The 25,244-nt window shown below is 37.7% G+C and overlaps 3 protein-coding genes across 4 annotated transcripts in view; 1 reads left to right on the top strand and 2 right to left on the bottom strand.

Moving 5' to 3' along the window:
• MME (membrane metalloendopeptidase) overlaps positions 1–25,244 on the bottom strand; it is a 578,791-nt gene that overhangs the window by 372,596 nt on the left and 180,951 nt on the right. The window lies entirely within an intron of this gene.
• The window catches only part of LOC308557545 (uncharacterized protein), a 227,081-nt gene that overhangs the window by 182,528 nt on the left and 19,309 nt on the right, over positions 1–25,244 (bottom strand). The window lies entirely within an intron of this gene.
• The window catches only part of GPR149 (G protein-coupled receptor 149), a 36,954-nt gene continuing 12,967 nt past the window's right edge, over positions 1,258–25,244 (top strand). The window contains exons 1-3 of the mRNA XM_081138079.1: positions 1,258–2,854; positions 3,782–3,974; positions 7,219–7,676. Coding sequence (XP_080994205.1) covers positions 1,850–2,854; positions 3,782–3,974; positions 7,219–7,676 — 1,656 coding nt within the window. The 5' untranslated portion in view covers positions 1,258–1,849. The remainder of the gene's footprint in view (positions 2,855–3,781; positions 3,975–7,218; positions 7,677–25,244) is intronic.

The raw sequence follows: 25,244 nt of genomic DNA, 5'->3' as shown, positions 1-25,244 counted from the left end.
CAGACTTTGCCTCACACCACACTGCAAGGTCTATTGCTATCAGTAGGGGGAGCTAGAGTGCTGATGTAGCTGTCACAGGTGGTTGTGTTTCCATTTGCTGAGTGAAGGGGAAATAAAACATGTCAAGAATAGCAAAACGCCTACTGCATTTATTGAAGGGTATGGCTGGCAATGACTAATACAATCACTTTCCACCTGAACAGATTCAGGTTCAAAATGTAGCTTCAGTTATCTCTAAAATGAACGACATGCTCAGAGCTCTATCACATACACTTCCATTCATTTAGATGGTAATCCTATCAACTTTCTCTTTTCCCTTCCCCTGCTTCCATGCCGGCCCAGCCCTGTGTGGGGGCAGGGAGCTCTCAGGCCAGGGGGCTGACCCAGGAGGAAGGCTTTAGGGTAGCTGCCCCGGCGCATCCTGGGAAATGGCTGACCAGAACTGCTGCTGTCAGTTACTTCTTTGCCAAGCCACTCGTCTTGCAACGCTGACAATTTTTTAAATGAGTTCAGAGATGCAATTATTCTACTCAACAGTCCTGGCAACACTCTGGCTAAACGTGTTTTTGTGTGGTAACCTCCCTTTTAGGCCCTATATGTCATCTGACTTTAACAACTAGAAATAATATTTATTCACATGGCAGCTTGCTTAACTGGATGACATTGACAGAAAACAGTTACATGCCTAAAGCTCCTATGTCTCTATCCAAAGGTTTTGCAAAATCTTGTTGAGTGTAATGAGGACCATAATGACACTTTTATTAAGTACAACATATACAGGGTGGGGCAAAAGTAGCTTTACAGTTTTTTGTGTGGAAAATAATACAATAATTAATAAATAATAATACAAAAATAAACTGTTTTGTGTACTCAGAAGCGTGGACCTACTTTTGCCCCACCCTGTATTTTTTTTTTTTGAAAAACAAAGCTGGTGCATCCTATGCTTTCAAAAGTGGCATTGATAATATTCTTCCTCCAGTGGATTATGAATCAGAGAGATCAAGATAAGAATAAAAGTAGCCCCTTCTAGCCACGGCTCAGACTTCTCAAAGATGGTAATTGTCATTCACATGAAGCCGAATCAAGTATTTGGGCAGGTTCATATGTTAAAACCAAAGGGGAGGGCTTGGCAGGGGCGCGGTGCATTTGGAATGAGGCAGCTGAGGAGATGGGTATCCTTCCGCTCACAGCCTGAGCCCCCCTCCCTTTTGTTCCTGCTACTCCCCTGCCTGGAGCTGACTCCTCCCTCCTTCCTGCAGCTCCAGGATCACAGGCTGGTGAAGAACACAGCGCTTCAGAAGGGGAGCTGTGCTGTGTCTCTCATTCTCTCTCTCACTGTCCCTTTCTCTCCTCTTCCCTCTCCCTCTCTCTCTGAACCCGCAAAGCAGAAACCTACCTGATAACCTCTCTGCCTTTGAATCCAGCTCTGGAAACAAATGCATCATTTTACTGCTCTTAAAAAGTGAATAGAGTTTCTCTCCAGCTACAAACTGCTTTGCTCCATAAGAGGATCCAGACAGCATTTTTCTTTTTTTTCTAATCTGCCTGAGGAGCTTTTGCTTTCATGCTTGAAACCTGATGGTCTCAGGAAGGAGGTTTTGGTTTGCTTGTTTTTAATTGGAATGTTGAAAAGTTTCTTACTGATGCTTTAAATGGAATCCAATTTTAAATATGGGTTGAGTCAGACCTAAAGGAAAAATGCCTGACCATTTTCTGTTCGACTGACGGGGGAACATCTAGAGGGAAACTTGGTAAAAAAATGAGATCTGACTTGCAACCAACAGCCATGCTTTATTCCAAGAATATTTACAGGCTCACCAAAAGGGAACTTAAATATTGACAAAGGACGATGTCTGTATTTCTCAGTAACTTATCAAGAAATGACTCTAGCCTATGGAAAGAAAATCATAATTCGACAGACCTTTCAAATCCACCAGGAACTCTGAATATCTATCTTTTTTGCCTGACATGCTTACTGACTCTGGCAGCCCTGGCAGGCAGCATCTACTCACTAGTTTCCCTGCTGAAAATGCAGAACAGAACTGTCGTGTCCATGCTTGTGGCTTCCTGGTCTGGGGATGACTTCATGAGCGTCCTGTCGGTGACCATCTTCATGTTTTTGCAGTGGCCCAACGAGGTCTTTGACTACTTCCAGTCTCTATGCACCACCTCTGCCTTACTCTACATATGCCAGGGCCTCTCAAGCAACTTGAAGGCGACTCTCCTAGTCTCATACAACTTTTACACGATGCACAGGGCTGTAGGGAGCCAGGCAGCGTCCAGAGGATCCGGGCAGGTGCTGTGCGTGGCGCTGGCCGTGTGGGCCGCCAGCCTGCTGCTCTCGGCGCTCCCGCTGTGCGGCTGGGGCGCCTTCGTGCGCACGCCGTGGGGCTGCCTGGCGGACTGCTCCAGCTCCTACGTGCTGCTCCTCTTCGCCGTGTACACTTCAGCCTTCGGACTGCTCGCCGGCCTCTCGGTCCCGCTCGTTCACCAGCTGCTGTGCTCAGAGGAGCCGCTGAGACTCTATGCCAACTACCAGGAAATTTCCCGCGGAACTTCCACTCCCGGGACCCCTCCAACCGGGGAGAGAGTGCTTCCCCTGTCCCCAGATGATGCTCTGGGCCCTGCCCTGCATCGCTTTGCGGGATGCTCCCCGAGCTCAGACACTGGTCCCCCAGCGAGGGCCGAGCCCGGGCGCCGGCAGGGGCGCAGTGCGGCCGCTGGGGCTGGAGCCTGCAGGCGTGAGAACTCGGGGACTCTCTATGGCACCAGGAGCTTCACCGTGAGCATAGCGCAGAAGCGCTTCTCTTTGATCCTAGCGCTGACAAAAGTCATCCTTTGGCTTCCCATGATGGTAAAAGTGCAGTTGCTCACAGTGCGCGGGTGTGTGTGCCGGACGGTGTGAGTGTGTGTTGGGATCAGCGTCCCTGGTTTGGGGAGTCACCGAGAGTCCGCTTCCAAATGTATCTCGCAAGGTTTTTAGAGACGCACTTAGAGGAAGGCAGGTGAAGGGTAGCGCTAATCCGCAGAGCAGCCTTTGATACCAAATGCTTCTTTCAAAATTAAAATTGGGGTGGAGGCGGGGAGAGCTTTGGTACGATACTTAGTTTTCCTAGCTCTGTCATGGCCAAGTGTGTTCTCTTCTCTCATAGCAATATCTGGCAGTATTCAGAAAAGGAGGTAGCTATAAAAAGGGGTGGGGGTGGGGGTGTCCTTGTTGTTGTTTCCCCAACCTTGTGCTGTTATTCCCTTCCCTCCACTCCATTCCTGCCTGGTGAGGAGGAAACGCCCATCCCCAGCAGGAAGAGAGGAGAGGCTCAATCAGAAGTAGAGAGAGAGGAGAGGAGACAAAACAGGCTTTTGTTCAAGCCTCCAGGTGGGATCCCAGTTGAGAGGTGGCTATGATAAGCAGGCCCAGATGGAGGTGAAGGTCCAGGATATGACAAAGGGTCACCTGGAGGACAAGGTTGAGGTTTCACAGCCACCTGTCTGCTTTCCCAGTAAGGTCCCACATTGTGGACTGTGTTTCCCTGGTGGAGACCTGGGCTGGCAGCAGGCACAGACCAGGCACTCAGGAGTATAAACCCCAGAGTCCTATTATCTGGAGCATCTGAGATTCCAGTGGTCCACCACTCAAGCCAGGGTGCCAGCCCAGAAGCAGAACTTCTGGCTTTCATGCAGTGAAGAGGCTAAGAGAAGGGGTCTGGGGCAGTATGCTTGGGAAAAGGCCGGGGGAAGTAATGCGATGCTGGGATGTGTCTGAAGCTCTCTGCCTTTGCAGATCCACATGGTGGTCCAGCACATGGTGGGTTTTCAGAGCCTTCCCTTCGAGTCACTCAGCTTTCTACTAACCCTGCTGGCCACCACTGTAACCCCAGTGTTTGTTTTGTCCAAACACTGGACCCACTTGCCCTGTGGCTGCATCATCAACTGCAAGCAGGATGCATGTGCTGTGGCATCTGATGGGGAAAAAAGTAAGTCCTCAACAGTGCGGCGTTGGGAGCAATATGCACACAGTCAAACACAGAACAGTGGTCTATGGGGAAAGTTGCCTGCCCAAGTAGGGAATGAGGATTCCAGGATAAATGTAAATGGTAAATAGAGGGAAGAAATTATGTGAAACAATTCTTGTCACAGTGTTGGAAGTTTTAAATGACGCAGGTTTAAAACAACTCTGTGAAATGCTTACACATTGAATACTGATTTCAGGTAAGAAAGTAAGAGAAAGAATTTATTCAAAACAGCATGAAGTCAATAAAGGCTCTGAAGCGTTACATCCATCATAGCTCTTAGCCCAGAGTAGGAACTAAATCCATCTTCCAAGTCTACATTAAGAACCCTGCATCTGAAAAGAGACAAACTCTCTAAAGAGTTAAAAACTCATTATATTCTAGCCCATTATTATTTAATGGATCAGTAAAGAAAAACATTTTCATTATTTTGCTGCTTATATTTCCAGGGTTTTGGAGAGTTTTCAGAATAACAATAAATGCCTGAAAACAGTTCCAACACAAAATGTAAGTGTATGTCTCTGCTTTCAGAAAACACACAAAACCAAACCCCACCAAACACCTGAGTTTAAAAAAGGGAAAAGGTGGCAGAGTTTGTTAATGTATGTTACACATGAATCTAGCCAAGCTATTTTTCTTAAAAAACAAACTATATTTTAAAGAGTAAACCTACAGCAGGAGTAAGTAAATTATAAAACTCACTAGAGTGTAACTGTTTCCATACTGACACAGGGAAAGCTGAGGAATGGCCTGTATATTTTGGTTGCTGGGAAGGAAAAGGAAATTATCTTGTCACTACAGATACAGATAGGGTGTCCTACCATTTCATAAACGTAAGAATGAGTCAGTGTATGCTCAGTACCTGTTCCATTCATTGTCCTGTGCTCAGAGTAAGCAAGTACATGATTTTTTAACAAAGCAAGTACATGATTTTTTAACAAAGAAGAGGGTAAATAAAAACAATTCATGTCAGACCATTTTAAGAGTATAAAAACTGGAGAACATTAAAGTATATTCTGTAATCAATTCTGCAGCAGAGTTATTTTATGAACATTTTATAACCATTAACAAACAGGATCTGGTCATTTTCCATGAGTTATTAACATTTAAAATTTAGTATACCTAAATTTTTTTCAAATGACCAGAAGATTTTTTTAGTGTTAAGAATGTCATAAGTTTTATTGTTAATAAATGCCAAATTTATCTATGTCTTAAATAAAATAACTGCAGAAGTTGAAATAATTATGTGCTTATGGAGATTAATATCCAGAGTAACAGCAACAGAGAACATTAATAATAAATCTTTTTTGAGTCACATAGAAGAACATATAGCACATAAAAATCATTAACAAGTCTGTAAATTCTAAGTCTATCGAATGTTAACCTTGTGCCCCTAAAACAGTGAACTAGCCCTCTTAGAGTATTTAAGATTGTGAAAGAGACAAAAAGAGTTTAGTGCCAGCAAAACTGAAAAGTCTTAGTGAAGTGGTTTAGGACAGTCATTTTAAGAAGTAAAGCACCCATATCAGAGCTGAAAAAGAAAGCAGTGCAACAGACCCATCACTGCAAATGGTCTAGGACGTATTCTATCTTGTACAGCCACAGTAGAAGAGCCTAAGGCAGGCTAGCAGAATCAACAATAACATTAATATCTCATGTTTGCAATCAAAACCATGCCTTTCAAGATCAAAAGAATATTTTTTCTCTAAAATTACCATTGCTCTTATTTGTATTTATTTTAAAATTCAGGGAAGGCGCTGAAATATGTAGGCATATAGAAAGAGGATTCTAAAATAAAATGTGAGAATTATTAGTCTAACATACGTATAGTTCAAATGAGTCCATTCATTTTCATGATCCCAGGTTCTGCGATAGGGACATTCTTTGAATACGAATGATGTACTTTCACTGTCTGAGGATCCCCCATAAATCTTCCTATTGCTAGGAAGACACTACATTCATTTGAAACCCCAAAGATGGATGGCTCATCCTCAAGTAGGCAGGTGCTCCATCAATTGTAGTACTTTGATTCTTTGGGAGTGCAGCTCTAATTTCACATTTAAGCTTTTTCTCCCCAACAAACTAAAATCCTCCCACTTTAAATCTTTATCAGTGAACTCTAGAAGTGAGAAATGAATTTTTTCCTAACTCATATTTACCAGAGGTTCACTGTGCAGATGTAAATATAATTCCACATCACAGCTTCACTGGAATGGAAACTGAGACATGAAACTTGATAATGAATGTCAGTAATGGAAAATATTTTGCAGAAACAATTATTCTCGCCTGTTTCCAGCAGCAATCTGTATTACTTATGTCTCAAAACAAAAGTGTTAAAAAAGGTTTTAACAGAGGTCTCAGGTGGCAGGCATATGCATTGGAGATGGCTTTCAGGCTCATTTTGTTTGCATGACATGATGTTTTCTTTATTAATTAAGTTGTTAAAGTAAAATATTTTATATAAAAAACAGATTTTTAGCTTTAATTTTTGACAACATCACAGTATCTGGTGACATTATTTCTCTGAATAATTATTTTTATAAGCTGATATAATTACATATGTATAAATGGTAATTAGCAACATATGATTAAAGCAAGACTACAGCTAATCATGCCTTATTTGGAAGTTTGCTTTTCATAACAAACACACCATGCTATCTCTTTTTCTTAAGTACAGTATAGATTTCAGAAGACCCTGACTATATGTTGATAGTCTTTAAGTTTCTTGTTAGTTACTAGTTAAGCCCTGTTAACTCTGCTATATTGTTATAGTCTATTATCTTCATTAGTTAACTCAGTCAGAATTTAATTTAATGTTAAGGAAGTGTTTTTACTGGTTACACTTCATAATTAATGCACTGCCTCTAACTTAAAGACAGCACATCTAAGACATCATATGAGAGTTTTCTAATTTATGGTTAAATTTTTGATACATAAAACTACTTTAAAGAGACTACAGGATTCTTGGAATTATATGTATTGCAAGCCTCTCATTGTTCAAATGAGAAAAATTAGGCACAGAGTAAAAAAATGACTTGAATTTGTGAGACATACTTGCTTTGCATAATTGACAAGAAGTAAATGAAGATAGTTTTAAAATTCATAGTAATGAGGTTGAATGCACTTTCCTAATTTTATTTACTATGTATATTCAACTGTTGTTTATATCTACTTTCCCAACCATGGAATTTTGTTTGTTTTTATTTAGCCAAGAGAAGCTGCTTTGAATTCAATCTATCATTTGAACAAAGTTATGGAATTTATAAAATAGCAGGTGAAGATTACTATGGTGGTGATGAAAATTCTACATCCTACCACAATCTCATGAACTATGAGTGCAAAACTCCAAAAAACTCTCAGAGAGACCCTCGAAATATCTTCAATGCCATAAAAGTGGAAATCAGCACTACACCCTCTCTGGACAGCTCCACACTAAAAGGCGTCAACAAATGTACCAATACTGATACTGCAGAGGCTAAACAGGATTCCCACAATGAAAAGGGCACTGATCCAGGGCTCTTTAGAGGAACAGAAGGTGATACTCACTATGAAGAAACCACCTTTCTGGAAGGGCCAGAAAGAAGACTTTCTCATGAGGAGAGTCAGAAACCAGACCTTTCAGACTGGGAATGGTGTAGGAGTAAATCTGAAAGAACCCCTCGTCAGGTACAGTAAAGATTGCTTTTCCTGTGAAATTAAAGTGAGACCAAGTATGACTGGCATGAAAATAATTCAGTTGCTTATTCCATTCAATCAAGTCCAGGACTAATTACACTTGCCTCAATTAATTTCCACTTTATTTCAAGGTGTCTTTGGAAGGATCTTTAAATTTTTACGTTAGTTCTACATTTTCATTAAAAATCTATATATATGGGGACTGGAAGAGTTAAATAGGTTCTTTGAGAATTGTAGGGCAAGCAACATGTTTAAGTTCAGACTAGATCTTCAGAACTTGTTTCAAACTAGTTAACATGTAGGTTTTATTTTTTCCTTCACCCAAATGGTACTCCACAAGTCCCCAAGAGAATTAATGTAAAGGGAAATATTCATATAACTACTGGTGAGGAGGATAGTCCTGCTGCAACTATTCTACACAGCTTGCCTGTTATCTTGCTAGAACTAGTCCCTCTAGTGCTCAGCAATGAAGTAAAGAACAATTCCATAATACACCCAAGGGGGAGCCTTTGAAGCCCTGCTGAATGTTCCGTCCTTTTATGTTTTATAAAAGTACAAGAATTTGTACATTAATCTCATCCCCTCCTCTCCTGGATTCCAACCTGCCTTGAATGATGAGAAAAGCCTCTTATTTTATTGAAATTGTAATGTGATAGTAATATGAGATTGTTCTTTCCTCCAAAGTCTCATATCTGGTAATTAAATTTGTTCTTGCTTTCCACACTATTGATTTACTAGGAAGAGAAGCCTTTTTCTACATGATTTAATAGAAATCGAAGCCCTCTTGCACCTAGTCTCTGGAATCAAAAGCATAATTCTAGAAATATCTGCTAGAAATAATGCATTCATTATATGACCATATAACACCAACTATGAATATGAGCAGAATAATCTGAGATTTCTCTTATTCTTATTGGTTAAAACTACTAGCCTTACTCTGATATCACTATTTTAAAAGTTGGATAATTAAACAAACTATATTATTGAAAATAATTATTCATACTGTTTAGTGATTTAGTATCTCCCTATTTTCCATAAGTTGAAAAATACATTGAAAAGCATATTATTGACAGGACACAATGCTCAGTATTTTTACAAGAATATGGGACCCTGAATCCCTATGATTTCAGCATCAATTTGTTCCTGAAACATCTAAACCTCCTAGCTTTCTCGTACATAAAAAGTAATATTAACGATGAAGTGTGTGTGTGTGTGTGCGCGTGCGCATCCCAGTAACTTGCTACTCCCTGCGAGCCACTGCCCTACCCCATCCTCATGCATACCCTTTAGGGATTACAGCTACCTTGAACCTTCCTCATTTGTTTGTGTTTTAATTTTTTGTTACAAATGAATATACGTCTAGCACAATATATTGTTTAGTGTTGCTTATTTTGAGCTTTCTAAAGATGGTATCATACTGTACCTCGCCTTCTGGGACTTGCTTTTCTTCCACTCAACATTATTTTAAAGGACTCTGTTTTTTTAGGTGTTTTGTCAAAACATTAGGAATTATCATCTGAAATGTCACAATTTAAAAGTCTTGGTTCTAATTTGGAGAGTATAATCAATTAACTACACCTATAAATAAATATGTGAAAGGATCAGACAGTGTTTACATACAAGTATTTAGTCCTAAGAGAATAAAGAAGCACAACTTACCCACAAACCTCTGTAAATCAAAAATAAAATTATATGGAAAGCACAATACTTTGATCAATCCAGATATCTTTTAACTACAAAAACATTTGCTTAAGAAATATTACTATTTTAACACCTGTGAACAGCAAATAATTTAGGAAACTGATCTAAACTGGTGGTTGTGAGAAAAATTTTAGTGGTAAAATAGATAATGCTATTGCTCTGAAAGCAACATTAACTTACGTATCTTAAAATGACACATTAAACTGTAGCAGACGCTGCAGTAACTCTGAAAATACTATCTCTTTTAATTTTCTGTGGTTGTACTTTCAAATATGTTGGCTCAAGTTATCAGCTCATATCTAATGGCATCTACATAAAACAGTGTGAGTTCTTTCTCCTTAGGCTTTAAAAAAAAAGCAGGTTTGATTTAAAATATATTTAGTACCCCTTCCTTTATTTTTACAATACACGTTAATTATTTTATTAGAGTTCATGTTAGTAAACAAATTCTCAGTACATCTTGTTGGAAGTCCAAGTAGGAGTGAGTGTCAGATCAAGGTTAAGGTGTAAAGAAGATAGTGTTAGAAAAACAAAGATACGATGTAACTATGCCACTTAATCCCATTTATAATCCTTCATTTTAGCATCTAAAGGTAAAAGGCTCTGCACTGTGCTAGTAGAATATAGAAAAACAGGCTCTGAACCAATCCTTCTCAAACGAGAGATATAGTGGGGCAGGGGGTGGGGGGCTTACATTTGATTAGCTACACAAACCACTTAGCATAAGGTAGAATAAGCCAGAAGAACTCACTTTAAAGTCACCTGAGAATCAGAGAAATTTCAAGGAAAATGTTTTAAGTATCTAAAAATAGTTTTACAAATCAGTTGTATTGTTTGCTAATGCTGATTTCTATAATCTTTTTAATATTATTATTTAAGTAATTTTCACAGAAAACTGTAGAAACCAGAAGTTGAACTAGACTATGTTAGGTTCTTTAGATCAACATGCAAAAAAAGTCAAGTGGGGATCTTGTTAAAATGTAGATGGTGGCTGAATAGATCTGAGGTAGGATCCAAGACTCTGCACTTCTAACAATCCCCCACGTGACTCCAGTGCTAAATCCAAGTTCCATACCAGATCTGCAGAATCAGAATCCCCCGGCTGGTTTGGATGCTCATTAACATTTAAGAAGTACTGCTTCAGAGTCTAAACTAGGTGATGGATACTAGTTTAACGAGCAGGGCTAACTTAATCCTTTAATATATGCCCCATAAAGTGAAATAAGACTAGAAAAAAATACCCCAATACATATCAATTTCCTACCCCCCCAGAAATGTGCTGCTTCTTTTTACATTTTAAAAAAGAAACTGTTAAAAAAAATAAATTGGGCATAAGACGTTAAGTGTTTTCTGTGACACTGTTAGCTTAATAATTGCAAATGTTTCACTTGTTTGCTGAATAACTTTGGACATTTTTAACTGAAGTGACCATAGGAGAAAAATTCCCCTGTCAGATCTGCAGCCTCAAGGCAGTTATCCTAACACAAATGACTGTCAGGAGTATAGATATTTTATATCTGGCTATGTTCATTTGTCTGGAGTAGTTAGTTCGTTACTCACTGTTCGGAGACCTGAAAAATTGTTCCATTGCTTTAAAGAAAATCATTTATAACCTTCATTGTTTTATGATTATAAAGTAATATAATTATTGTAGAAAAGTTGGTAATTGCGGATAAGCAAAGGAAAAACACCCACTTCCCACCACGCAGAGCTAACTACTGTTTACATTTTATCGAATAAAACTTTAGGCTCTTTCTTATAATTTTGACAAAAATGGACATTTTGTATGTTTTGTTTTGGAATCTGTTTTCCTCCACTTGCGAATATAATTTTCACCTGACTTAAATTGCCCAAGCCCTGTGAGTGAATATATGATACAGGTTACAATGGCTACTTGGCATATGGCTGAAAATTCACACACAAATGTAAATTTGTTCACAAGTATTCAAAGTCTTAGAAGTTGAAGATAAGGGAAATGAAATGTAAACTAATTCAAATATTTCATAACACATTTTGTGATCCTCGCTGCATGCATCATTTGCTCAAATGAAGTAAAACTGAGCTAACTGCTCACTTTCTACAAATCCAAGGGGATTAGCCTTGAATCAAAGTTTGTGTGGAATCCTAAAATTCATCTTTTAAGTTAAGAATTCTATTAACTTTTTTTTTTTTTTTTTTTACAAACCTCATGGTTTAAAGAAATCTTAAAGGCTATGTATTGGAACCACCCAGTATGGCTTGAATCTCTTCTGCAGCCTCTTATTGAGTGGTTAGATTATCCCTTACTTGACCTCAAGTGGCTGGAAACTCACTACATTTTAAAAACTTTATTGTGAACTAATTTAGACTTACCAAACAGTTTTAAAAATAGTACAGAGTTCTATTATAGCCAAAGAGTACAGAGAGTTCTATTATAGCCTTCATTGAGTTCCCACTAATGTTAACTTGTTACACGACAACACTGTAATTATCAGGAAACTAATGACTTATTTATAGACCTTATTTCAATTTTGCCAGTTGTCCCGCTGACATCCTCTTTCTGGTCCAGACTCTAATCCCTGATGCCATACTGCATTTGCTGTCATGTCTCCTTGGTCTCCTCCAGTCTATAGCAGTTCCTCAGTCTTTCTTTGTCGGACATGACTTTGACACTTTTAAAGACTTGTGGCCAGTTTGTTTTGTTTTGTTTTGTTTTGTTTCTGGAATATCCTTCACTTTGTAATTGTCTTATGTTTTCTATTGATTCAATTGAAGTTATGCATTTTTTGGCAAGAATACCACAAAAGTGAAGCTTGCCCTTCCCAGTACATCGTATCAAGAGTTACATGATGTCGATACGTCCTGCAATGGTGATGTAAACTTCAGTCACTGTATAGGTGATGTCTGCCAATTTCTCCATGGAACCTTACCATTTTCCCTTTGTAATTTGTAAGTCCCTTATGGAGAGACATTTTGAGACTATGGAAATATTGTTTGATATCATACTTTTGCCCACAAATTTTAGCATTAATTGATGAATCTTGACTGCAATAATAAATATGTAACGGTGATTTGCCATTTCTATCATTCCTTCTATATTATTGAAATTCTGTTAGGATTTTATTTATTTATATCAGTATGGGTTCATATTTATTTTAATCTATAGGTTATAAGCCATACTATTACTATTTATTCTGTTACTCCAATTGCCCTGGACTTGGTCATTAAGTTAGCAAATCATTACCTACACTAAACTCTAATCTACTCACCTCACATGAGAAAATTAAAAATGCCCCAACCCCACCCACAGAAATTCTGATTTAATTGGTCTGGCAAAAGATTGGGGTATCAATATATTTTTTAAATCCCTGTGTGTGGATATTTGCAAAATATATAACCAACAAAGGACTTCTATTTAGAATACATAATTTATAAAGAGCACCAATAAATCAATAAGAAAATGACAGCCTAACAGTATATAAGCAAAAGATTTAAACTAGTACTTCACATAAGAGGAAGTCCAAATATCCGTAAAGATACAGAAAGGTACACCGCATCATTAGCAATCTGGAAATCTCAATTAAAATAGCAATAAGAGACCACCAAACACCCAAAGAATAGCTAAAATTAAACAGTCTGAGAAAGCCAAGAATTGATGAGAATGTGGAACAATAAGAACTCATAAACTGCTGGTGGAATAAATTCTAAAAAACACTTTGGAAAACAGTTTTGCAGTATCTATAAAAGTTATATACATACATGGCTTATGCCCCAGAAATTCCATCCTTGGGTATACACCCTAGAATTGCACTATCCAATACAGCAGCCACTATTCACATAGCTATTTATTTATTTATTTTTAAATATATCTTTATTGATTTCAGAGAGAGGAAAGGAGAAGGAGAAACAGAGATAGGAACATCAATGATGAGAGAGTCATTGATCAAGCCCGCAACCGGGGCATGTGCCCTGACTGGGAATCGAACCCCGATCACCTGGATCCTAGGTTGACACTCAACCGCTGAGCCACGCCCGGCCGGGCTCACATAGCTATTTAAATTCAAATTGACTTAAGATTTTGTTTTAAATTTAAAATTCAGTTCCAGAGTTGATTACCCACAACTCAAGTGTTCAATACGCAAATGTGGCCAGTGGCTACTGTATTGGACTGCATAAATATAAACATTTCCAGCACTGCAGTTCTATTGGACAGCACTACACTAGAACATGTTTATGTTTCTGGAAGCTCTGTTTGTAACAGCCCCAACATTTAGGGATAAATAAAAGTCCAATATTAGAACAGATAAATTGTTGAACATTTTTATAATAGAATACCATGCACAGAATATTCAACTCGTCTTTCCTCCTTTACTCTATGTTATATTCTTCTTCATGCACCTTAAGATCACGTTCATTTACTCAGCAGCCATATCACACTGCTGGTATGTTTAACATTAGCTGTCACCCTTAAAGCCTTTTGTTCATGCTGCTGCTTAGCCATTTGGTACATTTGTAGTCTATTGTTTGGACCCAAGTATATCTCTGCTCAATTTCTCTTGTTCCATTTAGCCCACTCTTGTATTACTTTTCAATGGCCTTTTCTAATGCTACTGAAAATGGTTTTGGATGCTGATTCTTTCTAAGGCCTGGCTTGTATACTGTCTTTCCAAATTTGTATCATCCATGGTTTAATAAATCACCCTTCATAATTTTATCTGTTGGTTAAAAATGTGGAGCAAGACAGGGCCAAAGACAGAGGCCTGCTGCACACTGCTAGAAACAAGTTCCCTTGTTCATTTTGGTTTACTTAAAAACACTTTAATGTTTTGGTTACAATAGTTATTCATCTCTTTAGTTGCTGGATCATGTCGTAACTCTATTCTTAATTTTTTGAGGAACCTCCATACTGTTTTCCATAGTGGCTGTACCAGTTTACATTCTCATCATTAGTGAATGAGGGTTCCTTTTCTCCACACCCTCTCCAACACTTTTACTACTTGTCTTGTTGATAATAGCCATTCTAACAGGTGTGAGGGGGTATCTCATTGTAGCTTTTTTGTTGTTGTTGTTGTTGTTTAGAAAAGCATGTTTATTTTTTTATTGTTTTTTCTGGTTTGTTTTTTTTTAGTTTTTGTTCAAAATTTGATTTGCATTTCCCTAATAGCTGGTAAAGTTAAACAATCTTTTCATATATCTGTTGGCCATTTGTATGTCTTCTTGGGAGAAGTATCTATTCAGGTTCCATGGCCATTTTTGAATTGGACTGTTTGTTTGGTGTTGAGTTATATGAGGTCTTTATACATTCTAAAATTCCATTACAAAGGACAGATAAGGAAATTAGGACTGAGGATATCTGATTTTCTGCATCATCCATTGACTTAATGGCATTTGCTGCAAGCAGTGGGCCTATCCCTTTCTTTGATCTTCTGATATGAACATATTTCCAAAGGCCCTTTTTGATGCCCTTACTATTTTCATAAGCCACAGATCATTTTCTTAATTTAGCCTTCCTAATGCCAATCATTCCATCTTTGGCAATGAGTCATTTGTTCTACAGATATCCCTTAAGCCTGACCTGACCTATACTGAATTATAGAACACAGTATTTTTTTTCTTCCTTAACTCCATCACTTACAATTACATAGCCAGAATTATAGTCTTGACACTCATATCTGTTTTTTTTCAAATTTGCCTTCTGAAAATTTAAAGGTATACAGTTTACTCTATCCAAGTTTTCCCTTCTGGGCAGCATGGATTCTAGGAATAAATAGGTTTTTTTCCCTGTATGTGTCCAATTCTTCCTATTTTGCCAATTATTTCCCCATATTGGTCAAAATTAGACTATAACAAACTGTTTCCTATTGCCTCCTGTACTCTCTGAGGTGAACATGTTAGCAAAGCAAGGCAAAAATACTCTAAACAATCTACTTTAGAGTTAAATATACCTTCAAGCAGAGTCACTGGAAAATACTGCCTTGCCTCTAGACAAACAGAGATTCTGCCTTCATGACTATATCTCTATTCAAGAGCCAGTATTCCTATATCTTAAGCCATGATTTAGAAATCTAAATTCAGTTCACTGGCACTATCTGCAAAACCAGAAAAGTTTAGAAACAACCAGTAAATTAATACCACTTACTAAGAAGTCACCAATTTATGACAGGTCACCAATTTTAAGCACTTATCAAAATGAAAGAGAAAAAAAAACTTTTAAGAATTTTAGAAAATAACATTGTGTTTTGTATTTCATCCATTGAAGAAAATAGATCTTGAACTAGCTCCCTCCTCTCATTAATCATACAGCTGTAAGTGGTAAAACCAGGACTCAAACACATTTATCATCCTGTGAATCAGCAAAAATTCTATAGTATTTTAGTTTAAAAGTCCAGTGAGTATCTTACCAACATCCATTCATTTGGGAGCAAACATTGCTATAAATAAAATATTTAAAACTCTTTGCTTTAACCATAGATTATAATGTATTTTCACTCTAGTTTCTTATGGGATGTTGTGGTTGGAGTTTGAGATTTGAAAACAGGCAGGCTGGAGTTCAGTCTTGCCTTTACTTTTTTGTATCCTTGTATCCGAATTGATAATATAGAAAAATAATAAAACTGATATTGTGAAGATTAAATAAGATAATGCAGATCAAATACTTACCTCAGTGTATAAGAAACACACCACATTTGAGACTATTATGTCATTCATTTATTCACTGGTTCATTCAGCAGCTATTCTTTGAATGTATACTAGCTGCCAGGCACTATGCTTGGTGTTGTTGGTAGATAGAGGAGTTAACAAAACAGATATTCTGTCATCATGGAGTTAATCTGAACAAATAGTGAAAACTAAGCAGGAGTGACTTGGCCCATTCTTCTGCCTGCCAACTCAATCAAGTGGCAATAACTTTGAGCATCACAGAACAAATGGTATTGCTTCCTCTGAGTCAATTCCTACATTAATGAGATGAGTAATGGCCACTTTTAATTGTTTAAGATCCAAGATCATACACAGAAATAGTTGGGCTTTTGAACTTGTCATTTCAGCCAAATTTCAATTTTAGTAATTATAGTGTGCTTACTTCATTTCCCTGTGATGTATCAATGTTGTCTTTCTTTCTTTGATTACACTCAAAGCTTCCTGTTCTGCGTATACTGGGAAACCATAATGGTTTCAATTCAGATACAAATAGAAATAACCATTCTAAATGGTCTAATTTTTAGTTCAAAATAAAAGGCCATAAAAATAAGCAAGAAAAATATCAGAGATTGATGAAATTTACACAGCTCTACTAGCCTCATAAAGCAACCTTCTTCCCCAGTGAGTCTTTATTTCAAAGAGTAAAGATTCTTTTCTTTTAAAGCCTTTAAAAGCATCTGGGTCAGAAGGGAAAGGGTGCTTTAATCATTATCATGATTGTTAGTTGTATAGCACTTAAACCATGTATAAAGAACTTTCACATATATTGCTTAATTTTATCTTCCCTCTAGACAGTCATGGAAAATATTTTCATTTTCTTTGAAAAATAAGTAAAATGAAATGAGATTAATATTCCACTGGTGTGAATACCTAGGATTTTATCTAGGTATATATATCTACATAAATTTATTATAAATTTTACTGATATAAAGGGTATGTAGCACATAATTTAAAATAGTATTAAAATAGACATTACTTTTTATTGTAAATTCCATAGAGCTACTTGATTATTACAGAATGCTTTCATTGATTTTTACCAAAATCTTAAATCTATAGACAAACTACAGTTGTAACTGGCAAATAGATATAGTTCCGATATGAATGCTGCTTAATGTTTTCATACATTAATGAGTAAGATGAAAGTGAAACAACAAAGACATATGCTGTCTTCTGTTTTTCAGTGATATAAGAGAATATTTTTTATTGAATTGGATAATAGTTTTCAATTTTCTGTGCTCTTCCACAGAGACACACTTCTAATTCTAATATGTATTAATTTTTCATATTTTCTTACATCTAGGCAATTAATAAAACAAAAAAATCAAGCACTAATTTCTAGCATTTTCTGACTTCCACGGTATAAACACTCCCACCATGGCTGATTTCAAGCTACCAAAGTAACCTCACTGAATGCAGAACTAGGAAGAGATGTGCAGTAGCACATTATTTAGTATTTCCAACAAGTACATATAATAGATGTAAATAATCTCAAGAGCATATATAATCAAATGCAGTTAAATAGGAAGTGATGAGTTTTGAGTATTTACTCTCTTTGTATTTAGTACAATTTAGTTTACTGTAACTTTATATAATTTAATTTTTAACAACTGGCTCTCAAGATTTATAAAAATTTTACCAGTCAGTACGAGTCAGCTCCAACTCACCCCTGACATACTCCATTTATTCTTTGAGAGGATTCAACATAATTACACCCAGCGTCTGGTCACATGAGCCTTAGTCCCTCCTTCCTGCCTGTTTCTCTTGGCATGAGCGTTTCTGCCTCCATCACTGTTAGAATCTGATTTTTCTCCATTTTTCCATTCATGGAGCTGTCCTTTACCAGGCACCATCCCCCAGAATTGGTTTAGGCATTTCTGAGCTGACTCTCAACTTTTCCAAAATAATAGAGATTGGATTTGCTTGCATTTCAAATGCAATCTCTAATTCATGAAAATTTACTTCCCATCCTCCCCCACCAGTCCCAATGGACATACAGAACAGTAGGAAGAATTCAGACATCCAAGTTACATGGCTAGTATTACAAGCTTTAAACTCAAGACCACATCTTTTAGTTCAACATTCAGTTATCTTTTAAATAACTATATCCTTTAAAATAAGAAGGAACTGACAGAAGATATACTCTTTTTTTAAAAAAAAAAAAAATATTTTTATTGATTTCAGAGAGAGGAAAGTAGAGAGAGAGAGATACAAACATCAATGATGAGAGTCATTGATTGGCTGCCTCCTGCACACCCCCTACCGGGGATCAAGCCTGCAACACAGGCATGTGCCCTGATCAGGAATCGAACCGCGATCTCCTGGATCCTAGGTCAATGCTCAACCACTGAGCCTCCCCTGTCTGCGCTCATTCTCATTTTTTTACCTGTCTTCCTCTCTGCCCCTGACCAGTAGAATGATTGAAGACTTAAGGGCTAACAAAGACAAAGGGAAGAGAAAATTATCTCTCAACCCTACAAAGTCCTTACAAACACAATACAAATCTGATCTTAATATTTACATTCCTAAAAATTATTTTATTGTTATCAAGCATTATTTGACATTGTTTTTAGAAACATGATATTTCGTTTACCTTCAGATATACTTTTGATTTTTAAACACCTGAATATGACACACTATCAAATTATATAATGTTTAATTTAGATGCGTACTGCCCAAACTGAGTTACAGTTAGTTTTAGATTTAGGGAGCCTCTGAAGCAAAGAATAGTAAAGTCAACTTTTTATAGACAGAAACATTTTTAAGCCTCTCATTGTAGTAAGTTAAAAGTGACAAATGAAAGAACATTATTAATGTATATACAAGTATATGATCCCAGCAGGCCTAGTGTTTCCCTTGCTTACCTCTGATTAGAAAGACTAATAGGAGCAAGGTCATTTCCAAAGATGATTTGGACCCAATTCCCAGGTGACTTGGGTAAGCTTGAATGCACTCCATCCCCAGCATAAGTGATTGGTCTTTCCTCTATACCTTTTAAAATGCCCATCTCTCTATACTCTGTCTTCAATCATGAGTTTTTGTAATTACATATCTGCCATCTCCACTAGATTATGATTGAATCTTTTTAACCTTTATATTTCCCAGAGTCTCGTGTGGTGCCTGGTGTGAGCTTAACATTCCATAATGATAAATGAATAAATGATCTGGGCATCAACCTCTCTCTCAGATTTTCCTACAGGTGGTTATATTTTCTTGGAGCTCTATGGAAATCCATTTGTTCTTCCTCCTCTCCTGCATTAACTCCCATTCCCTAGGGAGTGCCCTCATATGGACAAACCGATTCCTTTACATTTGTGAAGTGTTTAGCTTAACAGTGATTCCAGTTTTCTTAATAGTGGTTAATTCATCAGGAAAGATTCTGTTCTTCCTCCACCTGGGCCATGAAATAATACAGTTGTGTGCTAGTGTAGTTCATCTCCAGGCCACACAGATGGACTGGAGTCAAGTTCAAGGAAACAGAGTCAGATAGAATAGAGTTAGGGAATTGTAAGTAATGGATTATGATCTGCCTGCCCCTGCCCCTGTCCATCAGCTCCACAGGTCTTGCTGGGTAGGAGACAAGGGTTGTATTTTCTGAATATTGCTTCCAAGGTATCAGAAAGTTGTTCTTAAGTTAGTCCTCAGATAACAGCATACTTTGAGGCCTGAGGATTTAGAAACTCAGAAAATTCAGAAATAAGGGCTTGTAGTGCAATAGAAAATTGGGGAGAAAGGGAGAGACAAAGAGAAAAAGACAGAAGTTGTTTCAAATTCTCCTGATACACTCAGGAAAACAAAAGGAAAACTGAATTCCAAATTGATATTTTCCCCACAAATTACAGTTCATAAGAGAGCATATGTTTTGGAATGTTGCTATTTACTCAGAAACTTAGTTAATTTTCCACAAATAATTTTATAGATGAGGAACACTAAAGGTATTTTATGTACTTTATGTAAAGTAACATAGACACATTGGGATTGTCCAAAGGAGTTATTAACCGAAACATAATTTTCCAGAACAACCCAAATAAAAACCCAGTGGCATTTTAAAAAAGAGATTCTAAACTGTGCATGATTTGTACATCAGTATGCTTTCCTTCATCCAACTCAAAGTAGGCAAAAAAGAAATTACTATTTCTTTATTTTAAATATCTCTGCACCTTAAGGCAAGTTACAAAAATCAGTTGTCCTCCACAAAAAAAAACATGCCCCAGGCTTATTTTTCTCAGTTTGTCTTGTCTTTCACTTCACTTTTCTAGTTAAAGCACAGGGGTTCACAGGATGTGTTCTGTTCAATAATAGAAAACAGCACCGGCAGAGTGAACATGTTTCCAGGTTGTTTTTTCTTCTCAGGGTGGGTTTTTCAGCACCTTGGAGAGTGTCAGGGCTTGCCTGAAGTGATGATTTCATAACAATCCCTGGTTCTCTAGATGTGAGCTCATTTATATTCCACCATTCCCATGACGGAGGAGAAGGTACAGCTTTTTGGAACTGAATAAAAACATCCAGAGATAGTAGATGATTGAACCGGGAAATAATTTAGGCTCACTGATTCCTATTCTCCAGAAATTGGAGGACACGAGAGACCTGACCTATGCTGGGGTCCAGTCAGTCAGATTTGAGTTTGTTAGGTCACTGCATCTCAACCTTAGGCAGTGTGGGGAGAATGTGAGGGTACTTCTAGCTTCCTATATTATTCACTCAGACATTCACTTAGGTATTCATATGCAAAGGTAAAAAGATAGCCCTTGCCCTCAAGTTACTCAAAGATCAGGAAGAGTGAGAGGGCACGGACAATGACAAGAATTGTCTGTGCCCTCTCAAGACAATTGATTACTGTGGTTTGTGCAAAAGTGCTACAGGCACAGCTAATTCCACCAGAGTGAGAACTGAAATCATCACAACTCTCACTGTGAAACTTCAAAGGAACAATAGTATACCCTGCAGAAGGCGTGGGAGGAAGAGAGCAGGGTCCAACACCCAGCAGCATAAAGAGTCCAGGAACTTTCCACATTTCATTTTGGTATAAAATTTCTGTTCAAAAATTGCAGTGATAGGTATTGTTTACATATATTCAGTTACACATTTAAATTATTTTATTCATTTTAATGGAATTTATTGGGGTGATATTGGTTAATAAAATTATATGGGTTTCGGGTATACAGTTCTACAATACATCATCTGTATATGTGCTTACCACCCTAAGCAAAATTTAGCATGTAGTGTGCATAATCCTGAGATTCTCTTGCATATTTCTTTTAAAGGGAAAAAGAGAAAGAAAATACACTTCATTCCTTCTTCCAAAAGAGAAAAGTGAATTTATCTCAGGTAAACAGGAGGAAAATAAAAAGATTATTATAATTTTAAAAAATATTGACTCTCCTGTTCAGACATTTCTAACTTTATTAACATAAATGCCCTTGCAAGAACTATAAATTAATATTTTTAGATGCCCAAATATTAGTGTCACCTCCATGAGGATTAAATTGTTCCTGCTTTGTCCCTGAACCTATGTTTCTTCAGCAGTATCTTTCAGGGCTGCCCATTTGGAATGCAGTTTCTCTAAGGCAATCCCTAGATGGAACTGAAGAGTGGTGGGTGGCCTCTCCTGAGGGCATGGTGAATGTTGCCTTAAGGAACTGATTTACACTACAAAGAGCCTCCCTCTGCAGTCAGGAAGATGAATACGGGCTCTACTGTGGAACTCTGCTCTTTTAAAGCATCTTTTTCAAATAGCCCTGCTCCCATGTCAGGAGTCCCTCAGGAGACAGCACTGTCCTCCGCCCTCCACTGAGTGTTTCCTTGAGGTTGGGTCTGAATCTTCTTAGTGGGGACTTGTCAGGCTGAGTCTATATGGTTGCAAACAAAGGTAGGCAGGTATTCTTGGGTCTTCAGAAATAACGTCTACCTCTTGTAACTGTATAAGCTGTAATTGTGGGTCTCTGAGTCAGAGCCAGGTGCTTCGAAGCTGCAAACTTCCACTGATCTATGAGTACTGTTCCACCTCTTTTTGACCCTCAGTTTCCTCAACTGAGAAGGAAATAAAAATACTCAGCTTACAGAGTATTGAGATGAAACAAACTGAAAATATGAAGCACCTTTCAAATGTTATTCATTTATTGTTCATTAAATATGTATTTATTCATGTATTCATTCAACTAATATTTGTTATGAGTCATTAGTCATTCCCCTTAACTGCACCCAAAAGTCAGAGAGTTACAGGAATTTGTGAAAGTTACTGCATTGGAGAGCTTTAGATTTACATCTGTCCCTCAACAAGTTCCTAAGGGCATAGATCATGTGAAGACTTGATGGTTAACAAACAAACAAAAAAGGAGCTCCCCTAAAATCACACAGCCAGTAAGCAGTCTGGTCAAGATCCTACCCAGTGTGTCAGACTCTTGGGTTCTCTTTTACCTCTTGTCTTGCCCTACTTGCTCCCCCAGCAGCTATGAGAGGACTAGGCAGTCACAGAAAGGGGACAATGATTAGTTCACTGAAATTTTACAGAAGATAAATGACTGATTGAAATTGTATGAGTTTGTACCAAACGGTGTCATGCTTATGGTAAGAGTTCCTCTTCTGAATTTTAAACTTCTTAGTACTTACCACTAGTACAAAAAACATAAATGCCTACTCTGGATTTTCCATCTCCAAAGGGTCTCAGGGATTGGAATAACCTCCAAAGCCATTGTCCTTTCCCTGCCCTACAGCAGGCATACTCCAAGTTTCTTTCTAGCAAATAACTCCTCTACCAAACAACATCTGAACACCAAGTTTCCAGACCCAGACTGGCCCATATACAATCCGTCAGCTCAGATATGCAGTATATGCTGGTGTGTCCTTTAAGAAGCACACCTATATCATTTAAGAAACAGTATTTCTCAAAACACAGGCATGCACAAAGCCATACTAACAAAACAAGTAATATGCATTTGAAGTTGTTATTTGCATGTCCATAAGATAAGTTGGTAGGAGAGAAGGGGAAGAAGAGTGGCAGTGACTCATAGATCCCCCTCTTCTGCCCAGGAGAAGTGCTGACAACTACTCTATAATTATCCTATAGCTAAAAATAGTAGTCATCCTGATCATGGAATTCCACCTACCTAAGTAAGTTAGCTCTACCCTGCCGCAGAGGAGTATTATACGGAAAGGCATATAGGCCCAGAACCTTGGGGTATTTTCTGTGGCTGGGCAGAATTTGGGCTCTAGCTCTGGCTCAGGAACTGATTATGTGACACTGGTCAGGCTCTTTGACTTTGTTTTCTCATCTGAAAAATGAGACATTTAAGAAAAATAGAAAGTCTGGAACTAAGTAACCCGCAGATCTTTTCCAACCTTGAGATACTGTAGTCTATAATTCTTTCAGATATTGTAGTGTTCTACAAAATTTGACTTCAAAAGTTTCTCTCTCCAGAGTTTTAGGGTTTTCTCTATCCCAGTTATGTAAACCCAACTTTTAGGCTTCCCTGGCCTAAAGTATATAATTGCCTCAGTTGGTATGTCTTATTATATGTTTATTTTCTTTCCTCCTCAATGGTCAGGGTACTACTGTAGCACCTCTGTTTCTCTAGCATATGCCTGTGGAATACAGGACTCTGAGTACTGGGGAATTTGCCATACAGAGTATAAATTAGAACTTTGTCATGAGAAAGGCCATAAGTGACTTGACAAGAGTTTTCCAGAGTCCACATTTAACTATATCCTATCAACAAACATTTTGTAACCGCTTCAGTGTGCCCAGTACTATACTCAGTATTCACTGCCAGGGACTGAAACAAAATAACAGCTGAAAATGTCACTTCCTTTCAAGGAAAGAAATCTGTATAGAAGCAGGTACTCAGCCAAACCCTACTTGAATGGTCTCCTATCTTGGGACCACCCATGACTTAAAGGAAGCAGAGATGATAGTATGTGGTCTGAGATGGCCTAAATGTGGCCTGCTCCAGCCCTGTGCCCTTTTTCAGAGCTTCCACTTTCCCCAGTTCTCGCATAGCTGAGTCAACTCATTTAATCTTCTGCAGATCCAGCCTCACTATTTATTTTCAGAGCAATTGGGTTTTAGTAGGCTATAAATAAGTAGCCTCAGGCCCAGTGTCTCCATTCACTCAGGCTTATTATAGCATCCCTTTTCCTGAAGGCTGGCACCAGATACTAGGCACAGGCACTGTGTCCTGGGTTGCCCTCACTATGATCTAAACTACATTTTCTACTCTTTCCAGATCTTGACACCCCCATCTCAACCCTAATCCTACCACCCAATTACAGAGTCCACAGAGAAGACAGAGCAATTCAACAAAAATCAATTTCCTGAAGGAGTAATTTTCAGGATGATTAATTCACTAAATTTAATAAATGTATCAATATAACAATTTGTTTTAAGAAACATTCTTTTTAAATATAGTAAATGAATTTGGATATATTCTTATTGAGGATATATTCAAGAATATGTTTTATTTGAATATGATCAAGAATATATTCTTCTTGAATACATTAAAGATGAATACTCATTCTATGAATCCATTAATGAGCTACTGAACCCTATGATCCTCAGCATTTACTAAATGGAACATTATTTAAAATACAGCTAGAGTAAAATACATTAATTGAATATATTCAAGAGGACTATTTCTCATGTATGAGATTTTTATAAATGGTAAATATGATCAAATGATCACATGAAAAATTGATTTTTTAATAAGTTGGTTTTCTGCAAAATGACTTTTGGCAAAGGAATATAGAGCCAGATGGATGCTGTGTCTGTGCTTCCTTGGACAGATCTCCTATACCAATGGTCAGCCTTTCAGGATTTATGAATATTTCCTACACCACCCACCCCTGGCTGAGCTCTGCTACATCTGGTCCCTGGTGTTGACTGGAGAACACTACTTTCTGATGTAGCTGGGTCTTAGCTATGTACTGAAATGCTGTTGCTGACAATCTTGCCTTACTCAAATGGAGCCATATGGTACTGAGACTCAACTCCTCCCCTCTACTCCCTCCTGTAAGGCCTCACTGATAAATCTCAAAATACAACAGAGTGAAAGACCTGTCCTCTTTTTCTTTCAAACACTCAGTTTTTAAAATTTTCCTAGTCTCTCATAATAATGCCAGAGTTATAAGGAAACTTGTAAACTGACAGAGAAATATATTAACTTCCTATCCTGAAATTTTTTTCTGGTT

This window comes from Miniopterus schreibersii (genome assembly GCF_964146895.1).
Source record: "Miniopterus schreibersii genome assembly, chromosome: 5".
Lineage (NCBI taxonomy): Eukaryota > Metazoa > Chordata > Mammalia > Chiroptera > Miniopteridae > Miniopterus > Miniopterus schreibersii.
Note: the sequence above shows the minus strand (reverse complement) of the source record. Positions and strands in the feature narration are given on the sequence as shown.